This window comes from Elephas maximus, chromosome 19 (genome assembly GCF_024166365.1).
Source record: "Elephas maximus indicus isolate mEleMax1 chromosome 19, mEleMax1 primary haplotype, whole genome shotgun sequence".
NCBI classification, from domain to species: Eukaryota; Metazoa; Chordata; class Mammalia; order Proboscidea; family Elephantidae; genus Elephas; species Elephas maximus.
The window spans coordinates 42,205,242-42,229,014 of NC_064837.1; the positions used below are offsets into that span (position 1 = coordinate 42,205,242).

The 23,773-nt window shown below is 45.3% G+C and overlaps 1 protein-coding gene across 1 annotated transcript in view; it reads left to right on the forward strand.

Annotated features, from left to right (window-relative positions):
- CA10 (carbonic anhydrase 10) overlaps positions 1-23,773 on the forward strand; it is a 543,538-nt gene that overhangs the window by 504,415 nt on the left and 15,350 nt on the right. Inside the window, exons 6-7 of the mRNA XM_049861343.1 lie at positions 13,859-13,954; positions 18,979-19,051. Coding sequence (XP_049717300.1) covers positions 13,859-13,954; positions 18,979-19,051 — 169 coding nt within the window. The remainder of the gene's footprint in view (positions 1-13,858; positions 13,955-18,978; positions 19,052-23,773) is intronic.

Sequence of the window (23,773 nt, forward strand, 5' to 3'; positions counted from 1 at the left end):
CTTAGGTGAATCCCAATAGACAGTTAAAGAAACTGAGGCAGAGTGGCAAGTAACTAACCTGAGGTCACTTGGACAGAAGAGGCATCTGCTGGGCTCAACACCTTGCATTTTCCAGCACCTTCTGTCACCCAAGTATATCACTCTACATGTATGCAAACTTCCGTACAACTCAGTAAAAAACGCCATGCTTTAAAATCCTAGTTTTGTTATCCTCTCAGGAAAAAAAGAAAAATCATATCTTGCTCCGGTTTTCTAAGTTGCTATGATAGCTGGATCACATTTTGGGGTCTTGAGTCAATAAAATTATGGGGACTTGTCTTTATTTTTAGCCACAATTGCTTTCCATGTCTTAAAATGCAGGAAATCATCAGTCACCAGGCAGACCTGCCATAACTGCCAAACCTTGGGGTGAGAATGTGGCGGATGGTAAATTCAAACTGCGTTCTTCTTGCAGACTGTGTGTGCTCTTACACATAGAGACAAACTTGTTAATGACTTTCTATAAATAAGTTCTAGCTTTTAATTGTTGTTCTAGCAACAGCTGCTGAAATGTGGTCTCCCCTCACGTATGAAACACTCTTCCTCTGCTTTTTACTTTTTTTTTTTTTTTTTGGAAAGAATATACCTGCGCCCTCGAAAATGAAGTAGACCAGAGTGACTGGCTCTGTGTGACCTTGAAAGAGTTACTTAACTTCTCTGTGTCTCCAGCTTAGCCCCTTGCCTATATCAGGTACAAATGGCTAAATGGGTGAGTTCCAGAAGGATATGGACTATGTAGCATTCCTCTCTGGATTCCTGGGGTCTGGCATAGGATGGGCGCTGAGGGCCTGCGTGTTGACTGCAGTTATAAACGCATTTGAGTCAAATGTGCCTTGTAAAGCTTAAAACTAGTTGCCAGGAAGTCAATTCTGACTCATGGTGACACATGGGTGTCAAAGTGCAGCTGTACTCCATAAGGTTTTCAATAGCTGATTTTTCTGTAGTACATAGCCAGGCTATTTTTCCAAGGTGCCTCGGGGTACACTTGAACCACCAACCTTTCAGTTAGCAGCCAAAGGTGTTAACTGTTTGCACCACCCAGGGGCTCTGTACAGCTTAAAGGGCTATAAATATGTGCCAGTGGTAATCCTTCTCATTCAAAGGGAAGGAAGAGGTTTATGCATAGATTCTCTCAGCGTATGTTTTCCTCCTGTCTATGCTTACTGGAACACTTACTAGAAATACATGCCATGAAAGATCTTTTTTATTTCATCTCCCAAATTTGAATTGGAGCCCTAGTGGCATAGCAGTTAAGAGTTTGGCTGCTATCATGCAGGCTCCACAGACACATCCAAACTCCCTGAGGGTCTGAATTACCGGGTTGCGGGGTGTGGGGACCATGGTCTCAGGGATCACCTAGCTCAATTAGGGTAACATAGTTGATAAAGAAAATGTTCTACATTCTACTTTCGTGAGTAGCATCTGGGGTCTTAAAACTTGTGAGTGTCACCTAAGATACTCCACTGGTCTCACCCCGTCAGAAGCAAGAGAGAATGAAGAACGCCAAAGACCCAAGGGAAAGATTAGTCCAAAGGACTAATGGACCACAACTACCACGGCCTCCACCAGCCTGAGTCCAGCACAACTGGATGGTGCCCAGCTACCACCACTGACTGTGCTGACAGGGATCACAATAGAGGGTGCCAGACAGAGCTGGACAAAAATGTAGAACAAAATTCTAACTCACATAAGAAGACGACTTACTGGCCTGACAGACTGGAGAAACCCTGAGAGTATGGCCCCTGGATACACTTTTAGCTCAGTAATGAAGTCACTCCTGAGGTTCATCCTTCATCCAACAAAGATTAGACAGGCCCATAAAACAAAATGAGACTAAAGGGGTACACCAACCCAGGGATAAGGACTAGAAGGCAGGAGGGAACAGGAAAGCTGGTAATAGGGAACCCAAGGTTGAGAAGGGAGAGTGTTGACAGTCATGGGATTGTTAACCAATGTCATAAAACACTGTGTACAGCTTAATGAAGCTAGTTTGTTCCGTAAACCTTCATCTAAAGTACAATCAAAAAAAAAAAAGGCTGGCTGCTGACCAAAAGGTTGGCAGTTCGAATCTACCAGCTGCTCCTTGGAAACCCTATGGGGCAGGTCTACCTGGTCCTATAGGGCCATTGTGTGTTGGAATTAACTCAACTGCAGCAGGCTTGGTTTTTGTTTTTTATACTCACTGGAAAATATATACCATGAAAGATCTTTATTATATCTTCCAAATTCGAATTAGCAGAGATCAGCAAACTGCAGCCCATTGACCAAATCCAGTCCACTACCTGTTTTTGGTAAATAAAGCTCCATTGAAACTCAACGACACCCATTCTGTTACATTTTGTGTATGGCTGCTTTGTTCCACAAAGCAGAGTTGAGCAGTTGTGACAGAGACCATATGGCTACAAAGCTGAAAATATTTACTAGCTGGCTCTTTATAGTAAAAGATTGCCGACCCCTGAACAGAGAAAATCTGCTACTTCTGAATTACAGCGTGAGCCACTAGGGTTGCAGCCCTCTTTAAAAGCTCCCAACTCTTCAGTGCCTGGGACACAGTGGGTGCTCCACACGTGTCTGAACAGAACAAAACAAATTGGAAACTGATCCAGGTTGTGAATGGGTAACACCTTCCTCAGTTTTCCACGGGAAAGCCAACTCAGAGTAGATTTAGAAGAGTGGGGCTGTACACACCCAACCCTTATTTCTGCAGGAGTTGAAGGCACTACGGTCGACTTCCTGTAAGATAATCACAGGGTGACAGCAACAACAGTAATAGCTAATTATCGAGTGTTTACTACATGCCAGCCCCTGTCTCATAAAATTATCACCGCAACTCTATGGCATAGTCGGTATTATTATCCCTGTTCATAGATGAGGGGCTTGGCTTGCCCAAGGGCACCCAGTGGTGGAGTCAATCTCTGCAATTCACAATGCCCAGTGGAGTCCCTAAGTGGTACAAACAGTTTGTACTCAACTGCTAACCTAAAGGTCGGCAGTTCGAACCCACCCAGTGGTGCCACAGAAGAAAAAGCCTGCCGATCTGCTTCTGTTAAGATTACAGCCAAAAAAAACCTGATGGAGAAGTTCTACTCTGTAATACATGAGGTTGCCATGAGTTGAAATAGACTCAAAGGCAACTAACAACATGGGGTCCCTGGGTGGTGCAAATGGTTAATAAGCTCAGCTGCTAATCAAAAGATTGGAGGTTCAAGTCCCCCCAGAGGCACCTCAGAAGAAAGGCCTGGTCATCTACTTCCAAAAAATCAGCCATTGATTAGCATTAATCCAAAAAACACAAAATAATAAATATTGGAGAGGTTGTGAACAGACCGGAACACTTATACAGTTCTGGTGGGAATGTAAAATGGTACAACCACTTTGGAAGTTGATTTGGTGCTTTCTTAAAAAGCTAGAAATAGAAGTACCATATGATCCAGCAATTTCACTGCTTGGAATATATCCTAGAGAAGTAAGAGCCATCACACGGATAGATATATGCACACCCACATTCATTGCAACACTGTCCACTATAGCAAAAAGATGGAAACAACCTAGGTGCCCATCAGTGGATGAATGGATAGACAAATCATGGTATATTCACACAATAGAATACTATGCAACCATAGAGAACAGCGATGAATCTGCGAAACATCTCATAACATGGATGAATCTGGGAAACACTATGCTGAGTGTCATTACCAAAAAAAAAAGAAACCAAACCCATTGCCATCAAGTCAATTCCAACTCATAGCAACCCTATAGGACAGAGTAGAACTGCCCAACAGGGTTTCCAAGGAGGCCCGGTGGATTTGAACTGCTGACCTTTTGATTGGTAGCCATAGCACTTAACCACTAAGCCACCAGGGCTTCCATGACTGGAGTAGTAGGCTGGGAATGACAACGACACTGCTGCTTGGCCTCAGGCACCTGAGGGATGATCTGGAGTGCTCCAGGGGCAACACAAAGGGCCATTCCAGGCACACTCAAGCAACCTGGGCGGTGCACAGTGCAGCAGACTAGGCGGCCTTGGTGGCACAGTAGTTAAGAGCTTGGCTGCTAACGGAAAGATCAACAGTTCGAACCCACCAACTGCTCCATGGAAGAAAGATGTGGCAGTCTACTTCCATAAAGATTCACAGCCTAGGAAATCCTATGATGCAGTTCTACTCATCATTTAGGGTCACTGTGAGTTGGAATCAACTCTAGGGCAAAGGTTTTTTTGAAACCCTGGTGGTGTAGTGATTAAGTGCTACAGCTCTAACCAAAACGTCGGCAGTTTGAATCTACCAGGCACTCCTTGGAAACTCTATGGCCAGTTTTGCTCTGTCCTGTAGGGTCACTATGAGTTGGAACTGACTCGATGGCAATGGGTTAGAGTGAAATTAGTCAGTCGCAAAAGGACAAATATTGTATGAGACCACTATTATAAGAACTGAAGAAAAGTTTAAACAGAAGAAAACATTCTTTGCTGGTGGGGAGGGACAGAGAGGAGAATTCACTAACTAGATAGCAGACAAGCATTATCTTAGGTGAAGGGAAGGACAACATATAATACACGGAATACATGTTTCAAAGGGGAAAGTGGGGACCATGAGAGTGGGCTATGGGGACCTCCCTCAAGAGGGGACTTCCCTCAAGAGGGGACCCTTGAGCTGAGATGCAAAGGAGCTCATAAATAGGAGTCAGTCAGGTGCAGAGGGCAGGGAAGGGTGTTCTGAGCAGGAGCAGTGTGTGCACAGGCTGTAGGGTAGGAGGATGCTCCAGGTAGGATTGTTGTTGTTAGCTGCCTGGTCATATACTATCCCCACAATCGGTTGCTGACCGGACTGTTGTGATCCATAAAGTTCTCACTGGCTAACTTCCAGAAGTAGGTCTCCAGGCCTTTCTTCCTAGTCTGTCTTATTTTGGAAGCTCCACCAAAACCTGTTCAGCATCATAGCAGCACACAAGCCCCCACTGATAGGTGCATTGGCTGGGAGTCAAACCCAGGTTTCCCACATGGAAGGTGAGAATTCTACCACTGAACTATCAGTGTCCCCACCTAGGTAGGATAAGTGACTGAAAGAAGGTCACTGTGGCCAGAACCCGTAGAACAAGGAGACACAGTTGGAGAAGACAGGAGTCACACAAGGTCCTGTACTCAGATCTGGGTCTTTATCTTGAAGGCAGTAGGAAGCCATTGAGACATTTAAGCTGGGGCCAGGGGTTAATGGGAGCCCTGGTGGTGCAGTGGTTAAGAGCTCGCCTGCTAGCCAAAAGGTTGGCAGTTTGAATCCACTAGCCACGCCTTGGAAACCTCATGGGGCAGTTCTACCCTGTCCTATAGGGTTCCTATGAGTCAGAATCAATTCCATGGCAACAAGTTTGGTTTTCGTTTGAAGGTATAATACAGGGGCAGATTATCCAATAAGCAAGGTAAGCAGGGTGAGCAGGGTGCTTACCTTGCTTATCAGACCATCGGTAGTGAACAGTTTCACATTTTTTCACCACATCGAAGATCTTGCTTCTAGGTATGGCTGGCACCTGTCTCTCTCCCAACCCCACAGCACCCTCCTACAGAAGCAAATCATCTTCTCAAATTTACAATTCCTGGCAGGGATGATTACCCAGTAAGCAATGTAAATATGGGTTACTTGTGTTTACTTACTAATTTCACATATTTGAAATTGTTCACTACAGATTGGTAAGTAAGCACAAGTAAGCCCTGCTTACCTTGCTTACTGGGTAATCCAACCCTGGGGTGATGTTATCACCCTGAGTGCCATGTGTTATCCAGTACAAGACTGCTCTTTCCTGAGTTCACCAAGAGGCTTCTGCTATGGAGCATCACACTGAGAAAGGCGAACTAAAGTGTAGACATCAGGGTCTAAAAACACAGCTGGTCGGTTGCTCTCCCGAGGCGTGAGGGGCCAGCGAGCAGCATCTGTCACACACTGGTGATTCAGCTCGGTCCTGCAAAGTGAAAACTCTGAGTCCTTTACAGCAAAGGCTGCTCCCAGCCTCACCCTTGACAAGAAGGGGGCTGGTGATTGACATGGCAGTTTGCTTGCCACAGGTCTATTCACCTAGTAAAGATGATTACTTGTCTATTAGCTTGAAAGCCAAGGTACTTGTCAACAAAGGCCAGCGTTTTTCAGGCTCCTTACTATCATTATGGGATGTAAAAGAAGTTTTGCCCTTCATCCTAAGAGACCAGGAGTCTACACACAACTCTCCATGGACCTTCGAATGGAATTCAGCCCCCCTAACATGACCTGCCAGGTTCTCCATGGTCTGGTCCTTCCAACCTGTCCAACTTCTCCTATACCCCTCTTTTTCACTTGGTAGTTGCTCAGTAAACGTTTGTTGACTGCATGAATGTATGAATGTATGCGTGATCTTGGGCAAATCGCAGCCCCTGTCCAATCCTCACTTTCTTCATTTTTAAGAAGTGTTTTGGCTTCGCTTTTTTCTGAGGTCCCTTCCAGCACTAAGACTCCATGAAATGGTATGAGAAATACAGAATTGGGTTTTATTCAATAAACACTTGCTGACATCTCCTCTGAGCCCAGGTCTGTGACAGATACTAGGGATATGATGATGGATATCCCTGCCCTTGAGATGTTTATCCAAAAGTAGAGACAGATCTGGGCTATAAGATAGACAGCAGTGCTGGTGAGGAGTGAACTTCGTGGCTCAAGTAGACACATGAGACTATGTGGGCGACTCCTGCCTGGTGGCAAGATGAGAAGGCGGAGGCGGAGGCGGACAGGAGCTGGTTGAATGGACACGGGGAATACAGGGTGGAGAGGAGGAGTGTGCTGTCTCATTAAAGGGAGAGCAGCCGGGAGTGCACAGCGGGGTGTGTATGGACTTTTGTACAAGACTTGATTTGTAAACTTTCACCTAAAGCACAATAAATATATTTTTTAAAAAAGTAGAGACTGACATAAAGAAGAATAATGTCAAAATAACATGGTGCATGAGTGTGAACTCTGTAGTCATGAGAACTGGGCTCAGCCTCACTCTACCTCTTCCTGGAGCAAGTAATCTCTTGGAGGCCTGGTGTCCCCATGACACTAATGGAAATAATGGTACTCACTCACGGAATTTTGTGAGAATTAAATGAGACGATGTTACTGCTGGCATCATCTCTAGAAAGAAGTGCTCAACAAATGTTGGCCGTTTTTATGATGATAACAGTTGACTAACGTTGACAATGATATTCAGCACTGGTGTGACCATACCAGTTGTCTATGGCTTACGTCAGTTATGATCACGCAGTGACCACGGCTCGCTGTTTGTAAAATATTTTGAACTTGCCCCCTGAGTAAGGCATGCACAGAGCACCATGGGGTCAGAGTAGAGCTGCACTTGACCAGAGCCCGTTCACAGAAAGTATCCTGGAAAAGATGAGGCCAGAGCTGAGCGGTGAGGTGAAGAAGGGTAGGCAAGGCCCCCTACCCTCCTACAGCGGTCAGAGAGAGCTTTCAAAAAAGCACATCCAATCAATTAATTTCTTCCATAAAACCAATGACTTCTTATTGCATTTAAAATAAAATCAAAATTTCTCACCATGTTCTACAAAGCTCTGCATAAGCTGGTCCCATCTTGAGCCACCTTCCCTCGTCCCCGACCACAGTTCAGCCACTTGTTCCTGCCCCAGGCTCCTGGCATGGGCTGTGCTCTCTGCCAGCCATGCTCTTTCTTCCCATCTTCCCATGCCTTGGTCCTCTTCATCGCCAGCACTCAGCTCAAATGTCACTTCTCCAGAGAGGCCTTCACCAGCTACGCTACCTGATGTTGTTCCCACTCCCTCCCCCTTCTTACCCATTTACTCTCTAAGCCAAAATCTTGCTTTGTTTCTTGCAAAGCCCTTGCCAATATCTGCAGTTATCTCTAGGAGGGCAGGGTCTTTATCAGTCTTGTTCCCACTCGTGCGGCACATAATTGTTCCTCAACAATTTTTTTTTGATGAAAGAATTCCAGGTTTGTGTAAAGGATTGAGGTGAGGTAGTATGTTCTGGGATGAGACCGGCAAGGTTGGAGTTCATGCCACACCAGGACGAGTCACAACCAGGTCACGGAGCACTTAGATGCAGAGAATACGCTGTATTTAAGTGTCACAAAAAGACAACTATCTTATTTCTTCCTCTAAGACAGCCATTTCTCAGTCTTGTATTTCCAGAAGCTTCTCTAGGAGGATGCCCATCTGAATTAGGAAAACAGCAAGATTATAAAACAATTTCCAGTATTCCAGGTTTAGCTCTTTCGTATGGTAATTCCAACTAGGATAACAGAGGCCTTCAGGGCATCTCTGTAATGACCAGCCAAACTTGGTATTTAATTAGCGTGTCATCATTAGCCCCAAAAGAGTTTCCTCTCATAAGGCGTTTCAACATGGCCCCTGCAATTTCAGTTGCCTCACACACTTCCTCAGTAAACTGAACAATCACTTATTGATCACCTATTTCATGTCAGACCCTCTGATTATCCTGAGGAAGCCCCAAAGTTGGAGCTCAGTTAAACTACACCTAAGCTTCCATCCAAGTTATTCAAAATTATGACTTCATGGGATCTGGATTTGAAACATTACCTATAAGTGGTGGAGTCCCTGAGTGATACAAATGGTCAATACGCTTGGTTCCTAACTGAAAGGTTGATGGTTCGAGTCCACCCAGAGGCACCTCCGAAAGGCCCAGTGATCTACATCCAAAAATCAGCCTTTGAAAACCCTGTGAAGCACAGTTCTGCTCTGACACACATAGGGTTGCCATGAGTCAAATGAAATCTACACAACTGGTTTTAGAAGTGGCAAGAAGTAATCCACAGCATCATTTTCAGAACCCACCTACCAGTCAGACACTCTGTCCCTGGCAAGATCTGATTTTCATATTGCTGCTCCTGAAAAGCAAATAATGGCAAGACGAGCAGCACACCACCACCCCAGACCACTTTGGGAGTGGCTAATGGGCATGGGCACCACACTGACCTGGTTGGGGAAGAGCAGAGGCAACAGCTGTAGGAACTGTCACTGCCACAGACAAGAACGGGGCAGCCGGTGAAAGGGAAGCAGTGCTTTTTCATAGTTAAGCCCTGCTATTGGCACATGAACTGGTATAGGCTCCTGGGTACCTTCTTCTCTTCCCTTTGATGCCTAAGTTATGTTCTGACGAGTGAGAAGCCTGGCCACTGCTGAGCTGCCTTCTGAACTCTTGGTGCTTCTGGCTGCTCTGTGGCCTGGGGGTCTCTTAGTGCTGCCCTCCCCCCCACCCATACACACGCACACACATACCCATTCAATAAACTGCACAGTCCTATGGATCATATCTCTGTCTTAATGACACCATCCAAAATTATACCCTCTTCACCTCCAGTTTCTGCTCTAATCCCCTCTCTTGTAGTCCATGCTGATTATTTCATTCTTCTGCTCAAAACCCTTCCATGGCTCACCACCTAATATTCTAGGCCTCCTATGATCTGGACTCAGCCTATTTCCAACATATATGATGTATGTATGTAACCCTTGGCCCAGTCAAACTGAACCTGAGAAGAACTAACACCCAAACAAAATAGCAGTCTGCTAGCAAGGAGCCCTGGTGGCAAAATGGTGAAGTGCTTGGCTACTAACCAAAAGGTTGGTAGTTCGAACCCACCACCATTCCACATGAGAAAAGACCTGAAGATCTGATTACAGCCTAGGAGTCCTATGGGGCAGTTCTATCCTGTCCTATAGGGTCGCTGTGAGTCAGGTTCAACAGTACACAACAACAGCAAAGGGGAAGATGGCTACTGAAGCCAGTCAACAGTGTCCGTTACTCCAGTGCTTCTAGAATTTTAATATGCCAAATCCCTGAGAGTTTTGTTAAAGTACAGATCTTGATTCACAAGATCTGAAGTGGAGCCCAAGATTCTGCATTTCTAAAATCTCCTAGGCGGTGCTGCTGCTGCTGGTCCCTGGACTACACACTGAGTAGCAGAGCACTGTCATCCTATTGGCAATTGACTGGGAGATGAGGGAACAGTGGAGAATGCTGTATTTAAATAGCTTTAAAAATATGTATGAAATCACCATTTTTGTGGATCAAAAGATCAGTTTCATATGCTTCAGCCTAATACAACAGGAAGCTCATCAACCAACTCCTAATATTATCATGGCAGAGCACAGGCCCATCTCTATGCCTGCCAGCCCCTCTCTCACAGCCCCAGCCCCAGCCCCAGCCAGGATCCCACCCTATGGGGCAGCTCATAACCCTGGAGACTTCTTCCTGCCTTTTTCTGACTTACAAGTTGGAGAGAAGGCTCATTCCACAGGATTGCCCTCCACTTCCCTGCTCTCCAAGGCCTCGTTCTCAGAACCTGCTGACATTTCAAGGCATGCCTTGATGCACTGGCATGTCCCCAGGTGGTTTTGTAGGTCACCTGGATCAGATGGGAAGATCTTAGCAGACGGCAGGGGTGTATTTTGATTCTCATTAAGAAGCTACTTCAACATGGAAGTGAGGTGTGGCAAGTCCCTGCTGGGTCGTGCTTCCTCCACGTGGTATCCCTTCACCACCTCCACAAAGTCTTGGCTGTGTGTGGGTTGGGGGTGGGGGTGGACAGTGTGGTCAATGCATACAGGCCTGATACACCTGCCTGGCATGAGTCCTGTACAGGCAGAGTACAGTCTCCAGGCCCTGTGGTTGCCGTTTTGATGGCAGAGTAGCTGCTGTATAACTATCTGCCTCCTTTGGCAAAACTCACAAGAAACAAAAAAGCAACAAGCAAATAGGATATTTCAAGAGCAGCAATAATGTGTGCTCCCTCCATGAGACACTCCACTGATTCATGACGCTCAGGATGTTCTCAGATTCAGGGTGCCATCCAACTGAGTGGGCATTGATGGCATACTGATGTCCACAGATTATGTTCCACTGTTCTCAACTCCAGCTGCCCCCCAGCTGGAGAGCTTTTAACAAATACCAGTACCCAGTTCCCACCCCAAATCCATTAAATCAGAATCAGGGGCAGGCACAAGTGTTTTGTTTTTTAAATTGCGGTAAAATATGTATCACATTCAATTTGCCTTTTTAACCATTTTTAAATGTACAATTCATTGGCATAAATTATACTACAGTGTTGTGAAACCATCACCGCTATTTATTTCCAAAACTTTTTCATCATCCCAAATAGAAACTTTGTACCCATTAAGCAATCCCTCTCCCATTTCTTTCCTTCCCCAGTCCCTGATAACTACACATCTACTCTGTCTCTATTTGTCTCTTCTAGATATTTCATATAAGTGGGATCATGCAATATTTGCCCTCTTTTGTGGGGCTCATTTCACTTAGCATAATGTTTTCATTATGTTGTAGCATGTTTCAGAGCTTCATTTCTCTTTATGGCTGAGTAATATTCCATTGTATGGATAGATCACATTTTGTTTATCCATCCGTCTGTTGATGCACACTTGGGCTATTCTCATCTTTTGGCTGATGTGAATAGTGCTGCAATGAACACTGACGTACGAGTTATCTGTTTGAGTCCCTGCTTTCAAGGCTTTTGGGTGTGTACCAGGAGTGGAATTGCTGAGTCGTATGTGATTGCTAAAGTAAAGGTTGGCGGTTTGAACCTACCAGCTGCTCTGCAGGAGAAAGATGTGACAGTCTGCTCCCATAAAGATTACAGCCTTGAAAACCCTGTGGAGCAGTTCTACCCTGTCCTACAGGGTTGCTATGGGTCAGAATCGACTTGATGACAATGGGTTTTTTTGGTTGTGGTTGTTGTTTTAATGGTAATTGGTAATTCTATGTTTAACTCTTTGAGGAACCGCCCAAATGTTTTCCATAAAGACTGCACCATTTTACATTCCCACCAGCAATGAATGAGGGTTTTGGTTTCTTCTCACCCTGGGTAACACTTGTTATTTTAGTTTTTTTTTTTTTTTCCTTAATAGCCATCCTAGTGGGTGTGAAGTGTAATCTCATTGTGGTTTTGCCTAGGTGGGTTTTAAAGCACCCCAGGTGGTCAGGGTGTTGAGTGAGCGTGGCAGACTACTGTGTTAGCCAAACAAGATGGCTTGTTAGAGATCAAAGAAAAGCACCTTTTTTTGGTCATTGACTTTCTCAACTTCTAAAATACTCTGTTCTTCACCTCCTTTTATTAATGCAATACAGGATATTGGTAATAATGAATCCCCTCTCATGCTTCCAGAGTCACAAATCACTTTTACATTCATTACCGTATTAGATTTTCAATCTAATACCATTGGCCTGTGAAAAATGCTAACGTCATTGCAGAGAGAGACATGCTGGTTTTGTTTATAAAAGACAAAAAAGGGAAACAAACAAAACATCAGCAAGAGGATAGCTGACTAGTTTATGGGGTGTTCGTGCAATGGAGAACTCAACAGCTGTTAAGAGGACTTAGAGTTATACCACGGACTTAGAAACATAGCCGCAAATTATTTTTAGATTTAAAAAAAATCAAGTTCCAGAATTACATTTATAGATGATTCCGTTTCTAATATTTTTCAAACCTGGTGTGTGTGTGCGATATAAAGCACAAAAAATTTCTGGAAGAATATGGCCTAAGCTGGTAATAGTCATATCTCTTGGGCTGGGATTGGATAGAAGTAGGGGAGGGAACTATGGCTTTTTTTTTTTACTTTTATATTTTTAAATCATGGTAAAATATAGATCGCGTACAATTTACCTTTTCAACCATTTTTAAATGTACAATTCAAAATTTATACTTCCATACTGTAAATTACACTTCCATACTTTAATTTTTTTGTATATTAATTATAATTCCATACTTTAAAAAGAAATTCCGTTTTAAAAACCACAACTCTGAGATGAATTCCGAGGAAAGAGAATAATCCCCATTTTTCAGAGGAAGCAATAGAGGCAGGGAAGTGGAGTAACTTGGTCATGTGGCTAAAATTTGGTGGGGAATTAATGTGAATATCTATGCTTCACAGTTTTGAAAAAGTGGGTTTAAAAAGTTTGGGGAAGTCAAAGGGAAAACCTAGTCCACTGGAGCCCTGATTCAGGACTCCGTTTCCTACCCCCGCGGCCACAGGAGCTCCACGGGCACATTGCTACACAACCAGATGACCCAGGGAAGGCTGTGGTATCAGAACAGAGCATCTTGCATACTGGCCCGTCTCCTGGCAGAGCCACTGAGCCGACTCAGGACCTAACAACTCCCTGCTTGCCCCGAGGCGTCCAGGAAGATGTAGGGTGCCAGTGGCAGCTGTTGGTGCAGCCTGGAGATCACGTCCAGCCCTGCAGGGCAGTTCCATTCCTAATAAGGGAAATTCGCTTTATACGCACTTCAGGGGAAATGGCCTGGGATGGAGCCAGAGCCAGATGGACCCGGGCTTATTAAAGGCATGCTTATTAACAGAAAACATTTGCAAATGTGTTGGTATTTTTGTATATGTGTATGTATTTATATACATGTAAATTTACATAGGTACCCCGGTGGCGCAGTGGTTCAGAGCTAGGGCTGCTAAACAAAAGGTTGGCAGCTCGAATCTACCAGCCGCTCCTTGGAAATGCTATGGGGCAGTCCCACTCTGCCCTATAGGGTCACTGTGAGTCAGAATTGACTTGATGGCAATGGGTTTGGTTTTTGGGTTTCTGTTTATATATAGGTATTTACATATAGATATAGCTGTAGATATGGACAAGAAGGTGGATGTAGATATCGTTCTGAAATCACTTCAATTAAAAGATTGCCTTTCCAATTGTTTATGATATGCTTTACAGTTCCCCCTTATGGGGGGGGATATGGTGTGCCTCACACCTTTTGATGCTGGACTGTTGACCTTATTACTGCTTTTCTCTCCTGCCAGGTGCAGCTCATCCACTATAACCATGAGTTATATACAAATGTCACAGAAGCGGCAAGGAGTCCAAATGGATTGGTGGTAGTTTCTATATTTATAAAAGTAAGTCTTTTGCATTCCTTTATTCTTCTCTTCTTGCAGCCTCACCCGAATCACAATATTGGTTTACAGTTTCTGTTGGACTTTAGAAATATGAAAAGGGGTGGCCCATGATGTCCATGCCCAAACAGAGTCATAGCATGGTACCATGGAGCTTGGTCGAAACATGAGGTCTCCTTCCATGAAATGCAAACACAGCGGGCTTCATTTTGGAGCATCAGGGCCAAGGATTCAGGCATCTTCTGTCCTAGAGAGAAAAGGGTGCCAGACCCAAGTCAGGCTTCAGGTCCCACCTAATGCAGAAGAATCGTAGGGAAGTAATGGAAGGGTAGGAGGCAGCTTACGGATAGCCCACAGGATTAATGGTCTCTCTGTCCACTGCCCCTTGGAGAAAGAGATACAAGACAAATGCGAGCTGTCCTGCCCCTCCAGGCACTGCACCACACAGCTCCTTCCAGCTGCCCCACAATTACTCTGAGTATCTTCTTCCTCATTCACCCTCCCTCCTAAGCATCCCCAGGGGGAAATAAAGCAAAGACCCTCAATATTGACTTTACGGCCATCCAGGGAACTGCCACATCTCCCTCACAGTCAAAGCAACAAATAAAATCTCCAACCAAGCAAATCCTAATTTGTTAAAAATAATAATTACCTTTAACATTTTGGACAATGTAAAGTGAAGCGGGTATGCAAAAAGAGAGTGAAATTGTCTTTCCAGTTGGAATAAATAAAAAAATAAAAAGCAAAAGCGATGGGTGGCAGTTCCCAGTGTTGGTTATCACCGTGCTAGCCCCTTGGAAAGTTTCGGGGAGACCATTAGTGGAAGTGCCCTGATCAGCAGTTGCAGTCTGTTGAAGACGATCAGTAGAAGCCCAGCACTCTCGCCACTACGAAGTTTCAAGAGCTGTCATGATGACGTCATCCTTTTTCAGTGCATGGGCCCCCAGGACAGCCCTAAGGCATTAGTCACTCTCTCTCCCCAAAACCTCACCCTTAGCAACAGGCACTTCACCCTGGCTGGCCAGCCATCTCCAGACCCCACACCTCCTCCTAACTTCCTCTCCCTCACCTGGGCAGGCCTTTTTGTGGTCTGTTGGGCAGGAGGATCCGTGACATGTTGCTGCCCCTGGCTACCACCAACCACAGACTCCTCTGGTTTGTCATTAGCAAAGAGAGAAAGGGGCATTTGGCCAGGGACGTGTATTTTTAGACTATCATGCCTTCTTAATACCTGATTTGACATCCATCCCAAAGGAAATTGGGGCAGGCACAGATCCCGCCCTGTACCTGTTCCAAATCTCCTGGCATCATCACAAGCCCTGTAATGATGCACAGTAGATTCCTGAATGCCAGGTACTGTGATGTACACTTTACGTATATTTTATCATTTAATCCTAATAAGAAACCTAGGGGTTGGGCGTTAGTGTCCCTATCTTATCGATAAGGAGAATGGTTTAAAGAATCTTTGGCATTCTACCCAAGTTGAAGAATCCAGGTCTTGCCTGACTTTAATACTTGTGACTTTATTCACACTATGCTGCATTGTTGTTGGGTGCCGTCAAAGTCGGTTCCAACTCATAGTGACCCCATGTGATAGAGTACAACTGCCCCATAGGGATTTCTAGACTGTAATCTTTACAGAAGCAGATCTCTAGGTCTTTCTCCTGTGGAGCCACAGGCAATGCACACTGTCGTGAAGCCTACAGGTGTGTTGCAATATTCTATCGCGTGTGACCAGGAGCTCACCTTCCCCTAGCTCACTGTCCGTCAGAACTTGGTGGGCTCAGAGGGAAAATGCCAACCTTTCTATGAGTAACGCCCATGGGCCAACCTGGCCTCCCCCTACAGTCCTTGTCTTTGGGAGGGTTTCTCAGTTTTGGCCCTTGACTTTGTCTCACTTTGCTCAAAGCTTCTGAGTCAGTGAATGTCATCCTGGAAGTGCAGGCACATTACAGCTGACAGGGTGATTGATAAATGGGGAAACCAGCATCCTCAACAGCCAAGCTACTGGCACGTTTCATGAGCTTTCTCAGAAACACTCGCTCTACCGAGATCACTGGCTAATGGTCAGGACTCTCTGCTGCATCCCTGCAGGCTGTTGGAAGGAATTTATGCCCAAGACCCTGAGGTCAGTGAAAGAATGGAGACTCGCTTCTGCATCTTCTCAGGCCAGGTGGCTGCTAGGGATGCTCCCGCTCTTCCCCTGAGCAAACCTGAAGGTTTCTGGCTACATCTCAAAATAAGCCACAGCATTGCTATCTTTGTCCAATGTAATCAACTCCCAGCTGTTCCGCAGTGAGTTATCCAAGCTGTGACTTGTCATTCACTCCTCCCAAAGCACCAACTGAATGGGGGAGAGGAGCCAGTCTTCTCCTAGGCACTGGTGCCCAAAACTGATGCGAAGAAAGCCCTTGGCCCCTAGGGGTGCACAGCCTCTTGGTGTCATCCTTTCCTCCTTCTGACCTCTCTGCCTCCCTCCCCAGCTCCCAGCAAGCAGGCAGGACCAGGAGATGAGAGGCCCCACTCCCAGGTCAGCTGAGCCTAGAGATACCACCGTCATCAAAAACTGAGCCATCCAAGGGTTGGGAGTTGTTGGCGAAAATGAGAGATTTCTTTATCTGTGGGTTATATCTATCTCTGTGCCCTACTAATCCCCTGCCCTTTCCATGACCACAGGGAACTGAGATTTGGCTGTAATTGCTGCCCACTAACTTCCCACTTAACTTCCCACTAACTTCTCACTTATACCAACTGCATATTTTATCCTCTCACCCACGCAGCCAACACACCAAAGCCCACAAATCATCTGTGTGCGCTTTGGAAATGTTTCCATTTTTTGTTAATCAGCTCAGAAGGGTCCAGTCCCAGCATTAGCTCTGCCCAGACTCACCAGGAACCAGGAGCCCAAGGCACCTGATTCAGGGACATGGCAGATTCCTTACCAATCACAACCACATTTTTTTGGCTCTTTTTTCATGGGACTGCATCAGCACAGACAGGAGGCTTCAAAGTACCTGGAAGTGGCCAAAGGTTGGGCTTTTCTCCACGGTGGGCTTTTATCTCCTCTGCTTGGTGTGTGTCTCACCAAAACACACCCAGGAAACTGTGTGCAAGAAAGTGGGACAGATGGAGGAAAAATAAACAGTCTGTGCTTTCTCCAAACTAAAAATTACCTGTTGCTTATCTAATAATAATAATCATCTGCTGCAATTTTCCCAGCCCTCAGAATAAATCACAGTTAAAATGTTGATGTGTCACAACATTCGATTAGCAGCTGAAGTGTAAATTGCAGAGCAGAGCTGAGCGAGGTAGGAGAGAAATGACTGGGATGAACAATGGTACCTTGGGAAAAGCTGCGTTAAAAGGGAGTTGTTAAGAAAACAGTGTGGGAGGATGTCACACTCTCCAAATAGTGGTTCCCTGGCTGAATCCTCTGGAAGCTTGGCTTATTCTCCCAAAGCGGGAACTTGGAGAAATGAAAGCATAGGCATAGAATGGAACTGACCCATTAACATCTGGTACAATATTTGGCCCATAATAGGCACTCGGTAAATAATGGATGGATGGGTGGATGGATGAATAGATGCATGGATACATGGATGGATAGATGAATGGATACATGGATGGTTAGATGAATGGATACCTGGATGGTTAGATGCATGGACACATGGATGGATAGATGGATGGATAGATGCATGGATGAATGAGAGAGTGATTGATTGAATACATGGTTTATGATATACTCAATTCATGCAATAAAAAGCAGTGATATAACAAGTTTCTATATTACTTCTTAAGGATCCTTTTCATCTCCTGATATCTCTGTTGTGGGTACTCTTTTTCTCTCATTCTCTACTTAGATAAATATCACCTTCCTAACATATCACTGGAAACCCTGGTGGCGTAGTCGTTAAGTGCTACAGCTGCCACCCAAGAGGTCGGCAGTTCAAATCCACCAGGCAGTCCCTGGAAACTCTATGGGACAGTTCTACTGTGTCCTATAGGGTCACTAGGGGTCGGAATCCACTCGACGGCAGTGGGTTTGGTTTTTGAAACATATCACTACCTACCCCCTGCTTAAAACCCTCTGATGGTTCCACATCCCTACAAAATAAAGTTTAAATGCCATAGCATTCAAAAACCAAACATGAGCTAGCCCCTGCCTATCTCTCTAGCCTCATCTTCCATCCTTCCTCCATACTCTTAGCTCCAACTATACTAAAATACTGCAGTTCCCTGAACATGAGTAGGTCTCAGTTCTCCAAATCCATGTATGTACAGATTCTCAGTACAGAACATTTTTCTTTGCCCTTCCCCCTTCATTCTCAACCACTGAAACACTGTGTTAACTTCCACCTAGCCTTCAAGACTCAGCTCACCCCTTAGCTCTTCAGTTCCCCAGGTGGGTGGTGCTTCCTCTAATACCATCACTCTATTGTAACACCAAGGAGCCTGGTGGCACAACAGTTAAGCACTCAGTGCTAACCAAGAGGTTGGTGGTTTGAACCCACCCAATGACTCCATGGGAGAAAGACCTGGCAATCTGTTTTTCATCTGCTTTTACACCAAAAAGAAATTTAAGATTAAATGTAAGAAAAGGTAATCGGTGAAGCATAGCAATCTCTCACTTGCATATTTTATAATCCCCGATCACAGCAGGAACAATAGTTATCTAGTTGCATATCTAAATCTTCTATAAAGATTATGGCCAAGAAAACCCCATGGGGTAGTTCTGCTCTGTCACATGGGGTCACTGCTATGAGGAATCAACTCAACAAGACTCAACAACAATCATAATATTCTTAACACTACATTATAATCATCTGTTTACTTGTCTGTCTTCCTTCTCTAGACTGGGGTTTCCTTGAGACTAGGGTCTGTATTTTTCATCTCTGAGTTTTCAGCCAGTTTAGTGTTTAGAACATGGTAGGCCCTCAACAAATACGAATGAATAAGTGAATGCACGGAGGTGATGTTTATTCTGGGATAGTACTGCACAGAGATTAATATTTTATTTTCTTCCCTAGGTTTCTGATTCATCAAATCCATTTCTTAATCGAATGCTCAACAGAGATACTATCACAAGAATAACATATAAAAGTAAGTTTGGTTCGATTTCCTATACAGCAACTATTCTATAAAGGTTAGTCCCATCTGAAGGCAAGAAGCCAGAACAGATGATCTCCCAGGGCTCCTTTCAGCTTCATGATCCTTTAATTCTGCAGAAAGTCACTCTGGAGAGTCAGGGTTGGCTAAGAAGCAGCTCATTTCAAACAGAAGTCCCCGGGGTGCCTTTGTCATCCATGCCTGTCTGAGGCAATAATGATTATGATGATGGTGGTCATCGTTATCCCGTGGACTGGTAATGAGCTGGGGGACTTGGCTAGCCAGCACATCAGCTGGCCCACGTTTGGGGCTTTGCCAATTATCTGATTGAAAAAGCTTCCACCAGGTACTTTGGGTTCAACCTCAACACTTGCAGAGGCCCTCAGCCAGACCAGGTCTCCCTGTCTGTGTCTCAGACTCCTTTCTGGGTACAGGCAGGATGGCATCTTTCTTCATTCCCATGTGTGACCCTAGTGATCCGGAGGACTCTGCCCAGTTTTCTTGGATTCCCAAGGTTTGCTATCCTCAGTCTCCTTAAGTAGAAAAGAGAGAACAGTACAAAGTTGAAGGGGAAAAAAGAAAGAGGGTACGTTCATCACCCACAGTGGTCCTGGAAGCTGCAGCGTTTGGGAAAAGTTATGTGAAATAGCACAGATCAAGAGATGAAAGAAGCCAGTACAGAATTACCTATTTAGGAGGGAGCTGGAAACCAGGATTCAAGTCCTGACTTTGTCCTTAAGCAAGAAACTTCTTTTCTCCACTTTGAGCCTCTGTTTCCTCTTCTGCAAAGTGAAGAAGTTAGACCTCAAGGACATTAAAGTCCTTCTAGGTCTAGGATTCTGAATCAAGCAGTAGGTAAATAATGATTTTAGCAAACGTCAAAAACAACATGCAAATATTCTAATGCCCCAAGCCCCCTCAGCATGCCCTTCACCAAACGAGGGGCTCAGTTGTGTCCTCTGCTTCTGCCTCTCAAGGTGATGTGCTAAAGACCAAGTGAATGTTTGCAGGTCTCACCCTGGACTGCTTGAGGGACCGTCCAGAGGACTTTAACTTATTCATTCGTTCAACAAACACTTCCTGAGTGCCTGCCCATGACAGGCACCATGCAAAGTTCCAGAAATGCAAAGATGGACCAGACACCATCTCTACCCACCAGGTCCTCATGGCCAAGTGTCCTTCTCATATAGAGAGGCAGGGAGGGGGTGGTGAATGAACCTGGAGAGTCACGCTCTGCCGAGACAGACATCACCTAGAAGAATAAATTAAATTGTCTCCAGAACCATTCTGTCCTTCCTCATCAGTATGCCAATGGCATCCTCTCTAAATACACACTTAGATAGCTCAGCTAAGGGAGATATTTCTGTCTCTTGTGTAAATAGCACATTTTATAACTGCCCATAAAAGATTATTATTCTTTTAACTTTTTTGATTAAAAAAGCATGAAAATTAAATAAAATGTTTTCAAATAATCTTGAATTTGCCATTTAGAGACCATGAAAATCCGTGAAATCACACTTTAAGTCCCAACACACAATCTAACAGATTGCAAGCTACAGAATCTGTCATTGGTGGCACCTTCTTCCCCTCTCCACCCCCTGCACTGGTCCGATTAATATTAGGTGACGTGGCTGCTGCCAAAGATGAGAGCCTCCACGAGGGCCTGTGCAGCAGGCAGAAAGGTGGCCTTCCTCAGGACCAGGAATCAATTCAAATGCAGCGGGGTCTGGAGGGTCAGGGTGACAGATCTTGTTGGGACCAATGATGGATGGCAGTTTTGTAGCTAAGTAAGACTTCAACCTCATCTACCTCAAATGAGGGATCCCTGTTGGCTGCTATCCCCATCAGGTCATGGGAACTAAGAAGAACGCACTTGGGCCATGGCTTTAGTGGACAACGTTATTAAAACAAAGACCTTCATTTGTTCATTCATTCATTCACTCCACAAATATTTATTGAGTGGCTACTGGGTGCCAGGAAGTAGAGGGATCAATAGAACATGCTTCCTGTCCATGAGGTCTTCACCCTCTAGTTGGGGACACAGACATATTACAGCGTATCATATGGAATTGTGTAACAAGTAAAACATGACAAATATGAATGGAGCCCCTTGGGATGACAAAGAGAATGGCCAAATCTGCCTGGGATTATAGGGGGAGGTTGCACAAAGCAAGTGCTATTCAATGAGGGACTGAATAATTGAATAGCTATCCGGTGGGAAAGGAAGAAAAGAAGAAAGGATGAAGGCGAAAGGGAGGGAGGAAGCAAAGGGAGTGACAGAAGGAAATAAAGAAAGAGAATTTCAAGGTGAGGGAACCATTTGGAGAGCATTAAAAGGACTGTGAAGTGTTCAAGGGGAGGAGCCTATCTTGGTCATCTCTTCATCTCAGTGCTTGACACGATACCCAATAAACCTTCAGGCATACCTGAGTTAATGGGGGAAATGAATGCCCTCCTGGAGCAATAGTGACAGGGGCAGAGGGAGTGGCAGGACAGATGCTCTGGAGCCAGGTTGTGAAGGGCCTTGATGCTGTGCTCAGGAGCGTGTGCAGTAGGCAGGCACTTTTGAAGAAGTGTCCTTTTCACCTCTAAAGACAGGCCGCTAGAAGTGCAAATAAAAGGGGCAGGAGAGCCCCCCCCCCCCCCCGCCCCAATCACTCACAATCTATGCCTGGCAGGGCCAGAGGAAAAGAAAGGGGAACTAAAGCAAGATAAAGAGACCTTGGCCTGCATGGGGAGAGGTAACTGCTTTCAGCCCCTGATAACAGGTATTTTGTGCTCTTACATTCCAGCCTGGAATAATGGAGTCTGAACCTTTATCACATACCTGAAGGGATACACAGCGGGGGTAATGATGACCCAAATCCATGGGAATGGCCTAGACACGTACTATGCCCAAGACACTGGCAGAAAAGGATTGATTTGCTCAGCAGGAAACCCAAAGCACTATTCCCTCCAGCTAAACTCTCCAAGGCAGCCAGCCTGCTGAAGGTCAGAAGGTTGGCTGGTGGCAAGCAGGGGAGTTTCTAGAATAAGAGTCATTCACTAGGACACAGCGACCCAGTAGAAAACAGGAGGCTGGAAGTCTTCCCAGTGCCTCTGCAGGAGGCAGCAGGCTCTGTTGGCACGAGCCCATGAATTCAGGTTGAGATGAAGACAAGGCCACCTGCACAGTGGCAGCTGTCAGGAAAACCTGCTTCCATTCTTCCAAGTCAGACAGAAAGAAAACACCCTCCTCCCACCCCAACCACCGGACGCCACCCCCACCTCACCCTGGCAGCCAGCCCCTTCTACTGCCGCTACCAGAATTATGTCATAGTATAGCTTCAATGGAGCCCTGGTGGTGCAGTGGTTAAGAACTTGGCTGTTAACCAAAAGGTCGGCAGTTCAAGTCCACCAGCCGCTCCTTGAAAACCATATGGAGCAGTTCTGCTCTGTCCTATACGATCGCTATGAGTCGAAATCGACTCGATGGCAATGATTTTTTTGTTTATTTTATAGCTTCAATGGGCCCTGCTAAGTTCACTTAGATGCACAGCCCATTCTACAACATGCTGAGCTTAGGAACATGGAGATGACTCTAACTGAGCACTCCCAACACCCCACCTCTGTGCTAAGTGTTTTACAAGCGTACTTTATCTAGTGCTCACAAAGTACCCACCTTCAAAGCAGATACAGTTGTTATGCCCAGTTTACAGATGAAGAAGAAACTGAGATTCCAAGAAGTGAAGTCATTTGACCAGGAACACACATCTGTTAGGTGGTGTATAAGCCACCAATTTCTGCATAATAAGCAACCATTCAACAGTCAACTTTAACAGTTGATTGCTGTTAATCTGTGGGCTGGTCGGGTTGGCTCAGCTTCCAGCTACAGATCTGCAGGGCAGCCGGGGGCAGCTTGACTCTACATGATTCGTTTTTCTGGGATCAGGAGAAGGTTGGGCAAGTACTTCTCATGATGGATGTTGGAAACATGTGAGGTTGCTTAAGGCCTAGGCTTGAAATGCCCATGTGCTGTCTCTTCCTTCCCCTTTCCACTGGCCAAAGCAAGTCGTGTAGCCAGACTGCAAAATCCTGCTATGATGGGGAGGGAGTGAACATTTGCTGAGCAATAACCTACTCCCCCATAGTGAGAGAGCAAGGACTCCAACACAGGGCCTCCCACGCTCTTCCTATGCCCCTTCCTCCCTATCGTGTGTCCTCCCAAAGGAGCAAGGAAAGCTTAGCTCTGGGGTCTTAAAATTAGTTGTAATGCTGATACTTTCATAAACATCAAACTTGTCGGCATATTTTCTCTTAATTCCAACTTTGGCTCAGTTTGAAGAGCCATCTCTACCAGCATTTGCTTTCACTCAGAAGGGATACAAACCAACCACAGAATTTGTGGGCACTGTGACAGTCAGGTTCATCCCCACCTAAGCTCTCTGCAACTCCTGCCTGTCCCTTGGCATGGGACCTCCAGTAAAAACCAGTGTCATCCAGAGCAACACAGTGGCATTCCTGTTACTAGCATATGTAGTAACTAGATAAAGTGAAGAGATTGGTTCTAGATGGAATCCATCTCCCCCATCAGTCTTCGCCTTGTAGGCCATTGTCACGAGAAGCCAATGTAAGACTTGGAGCAGATTGTGACATCTCCTAATAAGAGATTCACTCTGGTTTGTAGGTTGAGAATAGACTATGAGGGGCAGGGTAAAAGTTGGGAGATGACTGTAG